General features: G+C 36.4%; 1 protein-coding gene across 1 annotated transcript; it reads right to left on the bottom strand.

The window, feature by feature from the left end:
- Positions 1-1,948: 1,948 nt before the first annotated feature.
- Positions 1,949-8,111, bottom strand: LOC116590124 (olfactory receptor 4F21-like). Its single transcript, XM_032341778.1, has 2 exons — positions 7,208-8,111; positions 1,949-2,037 (listed from the first exon to the last, which is right to left on the bottom strand). Exons 1-2 carry the CDS (start codon positions 8,109-8,111, stop codon positions 1,949-1,951), a joined length of 993 nt encoding a protein of 330 aa, XP_032197669.1.
- Between the last annotated feature and the right edge of the window lie 609 nt (positions 8,112-8,720).

The raw sequence follows: 8,720 nt of genomic DNA, 5'->3' as shown, positions 1-8,720 counted from the left end.
TTCTATAGTGGGTTGTTATTAGCTTTTCACTTGTAATTTTGTTACTTAAGTCCTTAGGTTATATATTTCATATTTTTTATGCTTCTTGAGATAGGCCTGTATTGCTGTTAACTTTCCTCTTAGAATTGCTTCTGCTGCACCTCAAGGTTTTAGATTGTTGTGTTTTCATTTTCATTTGTTCCCATATACTTTTTGGTTTCTTCATTGCTTTCTTGGTTGACCTGTTCATTGTTTAGTAACATGTTATTTAACCTTCATGTATTTATGTTTTTCCAGATTTTATTTATTTATTTTTTGGGGGGTGGTTGATTTCTAGTTTCCTAGTATTGTGGTGAAAGGAAGTACATGGTATCACTTTGATCATTTTGAGTTTGTTGAAACTTGTTTTGTGGGCTAATATGTGACCTGATCTAGAGAATGTTCTGTGTACTGTTGAAAGAATTTGTTTTCTGCTGCTTTAGGATGGAATGTTCGAAATATATCTGTTAAATCCATCTGGTCCTGTGTGTCATTTAATGCCACTGTTTCCTTGTTGATTTTCTGTTTGGATGATCTGTTTATCAATGTAAATCGAGTTTTAAAGTCCCCTAGTATTATTGTATTATTACTGATTAGTTCCTTTATGTTTGTTATAACTGTTTTATATATTTGTGTCCTCCCATGTTGGGTACATATATGTTTAGAATTACTATTTCTTCCTTTAGAATTTCCTCCTTTATTAATATATAGTGTCCTCTTTTGTCTCTTTTACAGTTGTTTTAATCAGTTTTGTCCAATATAAGTGTTTGTACTCTGGCTTTCTTTTGACGTCCATTTGCAAGATACATGTTTCTCTGACTCCTGACTCTCAATCTTGGGCATCTTTATAGATGAAATGAGTCTCTTATAAGTAGTATATTCTTGGGTCTTGTTTTGATCACTCTGTCAACCTATGTCTTTTGATTGGAGCATATAGTCCATTTATATTTGATGTAATTAATGATTAGATATTTATTTATAGCCGTTTTGTTACTTGTTTTGTGGTTGTTTTTGTAGTTTTCCTCTGATTTTCTTTTCTTTTTAAGATTTTATTTATTTATTTGACAGACAGAGATCACAAGTAGGCAGAGAGACAGACAAAGAGAGAGAGAGGGAGAAGCAGGCTCCCTGCTGAGTAGAGAGCCTGATGTGGTGCTCGATCCCAAGACCCTGAGATCATGACCTGAGCTGAAGACAGAGGCTTTAACCCACTGAGCCACCCAGGAACCCCTGATCCTTTCTTTTCTTGCTTTCTGTAATGATTTTCTAGTTGTCTCTACTTGGATTCTTTTATTTTTAAGCTTAAAAAAAAATCTGTTAGTGGTTTTTGATTTGTGGTTACCATTAGGTTTGTTTATGACATCTTCTGCATATAGCAATCTATATTAAGTTGATAGTTGCTTAAGTTTGAACCTATTCTTTACTCCTCTCTCTCTCACCATTTAGGTATATCATGTCATATTTTATTTGGTGAATCCCTTGACTAATATATATATATATATATACACTTATTTTTACCATTCCTTACTTTTTGTACTTTCAATTATGGTCTTTCTTTTTCATTCAAAGAGTCCCCATTGATATTTTTTATAGGGATGTTTTAGTGGTCATGAACTCCTATAGTTTGTTTGTTTTTGTTTTTTGTTTGTTTGTTTGTTTGTTTTGGTCTGAACTCTTTTTTTAAAGATTTATTTATTTTAGAGAGCTGGGAGGGGCAGAGGGAGAGGGAGAGAGAGAGAGCGAGAATCTCAAGCAGGTCTCTGTTGAGTACAGAGCCTGATATAGCGTCTGATCCTGTGACCTTGACATCACAGCCTGAGTCAAAACTGAGAATCAGACACTCAACTGAGTGAGCCACCCAGGAATCCCTGTCTGAGGAACTCTATTTCTCCTTCTATTCTGTATGAGAGCCTTGCTAGAAAGAATATTCTTATCTGTAGGTTTTTTCCTTTAGCCTTTTGAATATATTATCCCTCCTTTTATGCCTGCCAAGTTTCTGGTGAGAAATCAGCTGATAACCTTATTGGAGGACCCTTATATGTAACTGTATTTTTTTTTCCTACTTTAGATTTTCTTTGTCACTTTTTGCTATATTGATTACTATGTGTCTTTGTGTGGATTTCCTTGGTTTGATTTTGTTGAGGCTTCTCTGCCTCTTGGATCTGCAGATTAGAGAACATTGCATTTATTATTTCTTCAAATATATTTTCTTCCTCCCCCTTTCTCTATTTTCTCCCTTTGGGACCCCTATAATGGAAATGTTATTATGCTTGATGGAGTCACTATGTTCCTGAAGACCATTCTTGTATTGCATAATTCTTTTTTTCTCTCATTTGTTCAGTTTGATTATTTTTCATTACTCTGTTCTAGTTCATTAATTCATTCCTTCTCTTCTTGCAGTCTGCTATTTATTCTATCAAGTGCATTTTAAATTTCATTTATTTATTTAATGTGTCCTTCATCTATGATTGGTTTATTTTTACTTTTTACTTTTTTTGGTGCAAAAGGGCGGTTTTATTGAAGCACAGGGATAGGACATTGTGGGCTGAATTGCACTGGGGTTGTGAGGAACAATTGATTATATGCTACATGGTGGGGGAGGTAAAGAAAAAGGGAGGTTTTCAACCTGGAAGAATGTTACACATATCCCATCTAGAAATAGGGGTTGGGTGAAGTTGAAGGGTGTCAGCTTATGCTTTGTCCTCAGCTAACCTTCTGCTCCCTCATCATTTCCCCCCTGAGCAATTTTCATCCTTACATCTTTAAGGTTGTTGAAGGCAGAAGGTCCCATCTTCTGTAATTTCTTCTTGCTGAATAGGGACATAGAGATGTCCCTATCTGAAGGTCAATATTGGTCAGTTGGGGATCATAAAAGGGAGTTACGAAAGGGAGAGGCAGTTTTCATATATGAACCTCCTTGACTGGAAAAGATTATCTGTCAGTTGGAAGTTATGGCAGTGAAGGAGTCTTGGCACTAGGCAGGGAGACACCAGAAGTGACAATAAAATAAGGTTAATATTATAATGAGAAAGAGAAGTCTGAATAAAAGACCTTTGATAGTTGACCTTTGATAATTGATCTTTGATAATTTTCCTCCAGTCCAGGCATTTAAAGCAATAACTAAAGGAAAGAGAGATTATTTAAAGTGCTAATTTGAATATTCATGTCAGTTAAAAACCTGGAAATATTTTTGTGGTAATCTGGAACATATACATAACATTATGTTTTTATGATACATTTTTCTATTAAGGATCTCACCAATGTCCTCCGCTCTCTTTTCCAGTTCATTGAGTACCTTTATGATCATTACCTTAAATTCTCTATCAGGCATGTTAATTATATATGTTTCACTTAAGTCTCCTGTGGTGATTTTGTCCTCTTCCATTTATGACTCTTTCCTTTGACTCCTCATTTTGCCTATTACTTTGTGTCTGTTTCTCTGTGTTAGGGAAGTCACCTACAAATCTTGCTCTTGAAAGTAGTGGATTTGACTTGCATTTTTAACTAGATAGGGCTGGTCCTACTCAGAGTGGACGCAAAGCTTGTGAAGAGACTGGCTGGTAGTGGGGTTTGGGAGGGTGCTATGGTGCTGCAAGCTGTGTGTGCTGTTCTTCCTCAGGAAGAACATTTCCACAGGAAATGCATAGCTGCTATGGAGACTGTGCCAGCCAGGCTATTTTGCAAAACATATACAGGCTGCGGGAATCATTTTAACAAGGTGTGGACATTCTCTGCAGGAGCTGGTGATATGCAGTGTTGGCAAGGTTTGTGTATATCTTCTGGGGGAGGAGATCTGCAGCACCCATACTGTGGCATGCCTGGCTTGAGGGCTGGGGGTAGTGTAAGCAAGTTAGGTAGTGAATGCTGGAGCAGTGCTGATTCTTGCACATGGTTGTGTGTTTATGATGAGGGGTGGGTAAGGGAAATGATTCCTGCTATTACCTTTATTCCTAGAGAAGTCCCTCAGATAATTATGAGATTAGTAACTAACTCTTTCTCCCATAAGCTCCAGGCACCTTCAAACTGTTGCTTCCAAGCTGTATGTCTGTGAGCTGTTAGCTATGCTATCTCTTCAAGGTCAGGGGCTCCGATTCCTATCACACTCTACGCTCTCTCAGAGCTGAGCCTGCTGATTTAAAAAAAAAAAATGTATTTAAGTTCAATTTAATTAACATAAAGTGTATTATTAGTTTCAAAGATAAAGTTCCATAATTCATCAGTTGCATACAACACTCAGTGCTCATTACTTTAAGTGCCGTCCTTAATGTCCATCACCCACTTATCTCATCCCCCTACCCGCCTTCCTTCCAGCAACCCTCAGTTTGTTCCCTATAGTTAAGAGTCTCTTATGTTTTGCCTCTCTCTCTGTTTTTCTCTTGTTTTACTTTTCCTTCCCTTTCCCTATGTTCATCTGTTCTGTTTCTTAAATTCTACAAATGAGTAAAATCATACGGTATTTGTCTTTCTCTGACTGACTTACTTCACTTGGCATAATACACTCTAATTCCCTCCATGTCACTGAGCCTGCTGATTTTTAAAGTTCCAGGCTTTAAGTTCCACTAGTGGGAGCATTCATGAAATTTAGCCCTTCTGATTTTCAAAGCCATATGCTATTGGGATTTCTCTTTTTTTTGCAGGCTCCCTGGTATACTAATCTGCTTCTTGCCCCTCTCTACACCCATGGCTCCTTTCCTCTTGTGGCCAAATGTAGGGTTTAGGTTTCCACTGAGTCTTCATCCTTCCTAGCCTCTTCAATATAGACTCTCTCTACCTTCATTTGTGGAGTACATTCAACTAGTCTTTGAGTCCTTTTCTGGGTTATTTTCCCTTATGTAAGTGTTATTTAGTTATATCCATGAGACAAAATAAATTTAGGGTCCTCCTACTCTATCATCTTCCCCAGAAGTTATTAGCAAAATTTTTCAGAAGCATTGTGTTTTCTTCTGGAAGATACAACTATACAAATTCACTATTTTATCTCAAGGCTCTATCAACTCTCCAGTTTTCTATTCCATAGGACATTTTCTAGGTCCATTACAGTGATGATATAATGCTATCAGACCTGGTGAGAAAGAAGCGGCAAAATTCTAGATACTTTTGTAAGTCACATATATACCAGAGAGTAGGAAATATATTTCCTCCAAATTCATGGACTTATCCCTTCAAGATAATTTTTAGGAGGCCAGTGGTTGAGGGTAGATGCAGTAGTGTTTGAATTTTCTGAGACACATATGGATACTATGTGGAGAATTTGTTAGCTCCTATAGGTGAATCTTAGTGTAGAACTTTATGATTTAGAACAGTGCTCTTCCATCCTCTGCAGCTTTCTTATAATAAGAAAACATTTCTGTAACACTAATTTGAAGATATATATGCAGCTCTATATTTATTACAACATTAGTTATAATAACCAAGATATGGAAGCAACCCATATCCATCAATAGATGAATGGATAAAGACACACACACACACACACACACACACACACACACACTAGAATATTAGCCATAAAAAAGAATGAAATGTTGCCATTTGCAATAATATGGATGGACCTAGAAAGTATAGTGCTAAATGAAATAAGTCAGACATAGAAAGAAAAACATGATTTCATTCATATGTGGAATTTAAGAAATAAAATAAAGGAAAAAGGAGAAACAAAAAAACAGATAACAAACTGATGGTCACTAGAGGGGAGGTGGATGGGTGTATGGGTGAAATAAATAAAGGGGAATAAGATAGTTACAAAATAAATAAATCACAGAGATGATAAGTACAGCATCTAGAATATAGTCAACAAGATTGTAATAACATTTATTGGCGACAGATGGTAGCTAACACAGTGGTGAGAACTGAATAATGCATAGAGATGTTGAATAATGTTGAATACACCTTAAACTAATAAAACACTATATATTAGTTATACTTCAATAAAGGAATTTAAAACTGAAAAGAAAAGGAAGGACTGAAGAAGAGGGAAGGAAAGAAAAAGAAAAGAAACAAATAAAGGGAAAAAAAAAAAAAAAACATTTCTGGCTAGTTGCTAGAACTTAGTAGAGACCAAACACTTGAAGTTAGCACATAACATCAAATCCGTAAGTATGAACTGAATGAAAATCCACAGTGACTTTTAAAATAGTGATTCTCAACCCAGGATTATCTTATCCAGCTACTGCTTTAAAAATCTATAGCAGGATAGGGGCAACTGGGTGGCTCAGTCCATTAGGTGTCTCCCTTCGGCTCAGGTCATGATCCCAGGGTCCTGGGATTGAGACTTACATCGGACTAAACCTGCTTCTCCCTCTCCCACTCCTCCTGCTTGTGTTTCCTCTCTCACTGCGTCTCTCTTTCTGTCAAATAAAAAAATAAATAAAGGTGGAATATACATTGGCATTTATTGTTTCCAAACAAGGAGATAGTTCTTAACTGCCAACATCCGAAATTCTACCTACCAGCTTCCTTTAACACACAGTATTCTCTGTGGGAAAGCTGAGACATATTAAGGTGTTAATGCACTCTATGAAAATGAAAACAAACAAACAAAGAAACCAACCAACCTCCAGCTTCCTTTACCTTCAGTTAGGACAATTCTAAGCCACAGTTTATAGAGTCTCCTAGTGGGCCATGATTGGCTTAAATCTCAGTTACATTTATCAACATAAGCATCTTTCATGTCTTAGTCTCAATTCCCACATCCTTAATGATGTTTCCAAAAATCAGCTTTCAAATAAACTACTGGCGATCAATTTTTGTCTTTGGATCTTCTGAGGGAGTACAACCTGAGTAACTAGACAGAGTTACTAGTCCTTCATATATTTGATATAATGATGCCTGACACTCTCCAAAGCAAGTTTGCAGTTTATTTGCAAACCTATAGGAAGTAGAAGAGGAGTAATTATATCCTTTTATTATCAAATTATCATAATTTCAGTTATAAATGTTATTTAGTAAATAGTGATGCTGTCTGCTACAACCATCCATATTGTAGTAGATTCACAATTTCCATGGTAGCAAAGGTAATGAGTATCTACAGGAGTAGATATCTATTCAATGAGGTAGATGTTATATCTAGATCTGGATGTGTTAAGTTTCAGAAACCTAAGTGAAAATATTCGATAGCTAATGGATATATATTTTTAGAGCTCCAAAACCAGATTTATTCAGCAAAATTTGACATAATACCCGTGTTTGCTCAATCTTTTTATGGCTACCTTGATGTCTTTGTTCCGTAATGTATAGATGGCAGGATTCAAGACAGGGGTAATAGCAAAGTCAACAATGAACAGGTATTTGTCAATTGATGATGTGGGGAAAGGCCAGACATAGAGAAACATGCATGGAGTGAAAAAAAGAACCACCACAGTGATGTGAGCTGACAGAGTGACAAATGCTTTGGATAAGTCTCCTGAAGAACGTTTCCAGACAGTGACCAAAATGAAGATGTAGGAAAGAATTAGCAAGAAGAAGGTGCCCATAGTCATGAAACCACTGTTGGCAGCAATAATAAATTCAAACCTGTCTCCATCTGTGCATGCAAGTTTTATGATCCTGGGAAAGTCACAGTAAAAGCTGTCTACTTCATTAGGACCACAAAAGGGCAAGTTTATAATGAAAGCAAACTGAGACATAGCATGGATCACCCCAGTTACCCAGCCAGCAATTACAAATGAAACACATATTTTAGGATTCATGATGTTCAGGTAGTGAAGAGGCTTACAGATTGCTGTGTACCTGTCAAATGCCATGGCTATGAGTAGCACCATCTCCACTCCTCCCATGATGTGGATAAAACATATCTGTGTCATGCAGCTTTGGAAAGAAATAATCTTATATTCATTTAAAAGGTCCTTAATCATCTTTGGGACTGTGGTAGAGGAAAGCCCTACATCAATGAGTGACAGGTTGGCCAGCAAGAAGTACATAGGAGAATGTAGGTGAGAATCAAAAATTACCAAAAAGAAAATGAAGAGATTTCCCAGGATGATCCCTAAATAAATGAAGGAAAAAATCAACATGAGAAAAACTTTAGTTTCCCAAGAACTAGAGAGTCCCAGCAACATAAACTCAGAAACCACAGAATCATTTAATCCTTTCATTGACTTGGGCAGACAAGCTGATTTCAGATCACCTGAGGATAGAAAATGAAAAAGAGTGAGAATCAATAATACAAATGTAGGTTCTCTGTAGTGCCTGGGTGACTCAGTCAAAGTGTCTGACTCTTGATTTTGGGTTAGGTCATGATGTCAGGGTTGTAAGATCAAGCCCCACATCAGACTCCATGCTCAGTGTAGAGCCCCTCTGCCCCTCTCCCTTCCCTCTTTAGAAAACAAAACAGAAATCAAATGCAGTTTTCCTACTTATGCTGGTAGTTTGTTGTATGGTTCATATTCTAGAGTTAGAAATCATTTAATTGATAAGAAAAAATACACAGAAAATAGATTTACTATAATGATCATTGAGTGATTATATAAAAATAGAAAAAAATTTTGAGTACTTTAGATAGAGATTATTTGGGGTATTTCACTTCTTAGTCCATTATCAGGCATTTTTTTTTCTTTTACTGATTTTAAGACATTTTCCCTGACCACTTAATTAGGTATTCTTACAACCGAAAAATCTCTAACATTTCTGTAACTTTCACATTAATGCTCACATACTAACTTGCATATTTTTGTCAGCTGGATATTTTATTTCACTGGTCAAAT

The sequence above is a fragment of the Mustela erminea genome, chromosome 5 (assembly GCF_009829155.1).
Source record: "Mustela erminea isolate mMusErm1 chromosome 5, mMusErm1.Pri, whole genome shotgun sequence".
Classification (NCBI taxonomy): Eukaryota; Metazoa; Chordata; class Mammalia; order Carnivora; family Mustelidae; genus Mustela; species Mustela erminea.
The sequence above is the reverse complement of the archived record's forward strand: the minus strand, read 5'-3'. Positions and strand labels throughout refer to the sequence as shown.

Excerpts from the sequence above, each read along its gene's own strand:
- LOC116590124 (XM_032341778.1), bottom strand. The coding sequence starts at position 8,111 with ATGAAAGGATTAAATGATTCTGTGGTTTCTGAGTTTATGTTGCTGGGA. Across the intron at positions 2,038-7,207 it reads GGTAGCCATAAAAAGATTGA|GTTATCAGCTGATTTCTCAC; the intron begins GCAAACACGGGT and ends TCCTCCAATAAG.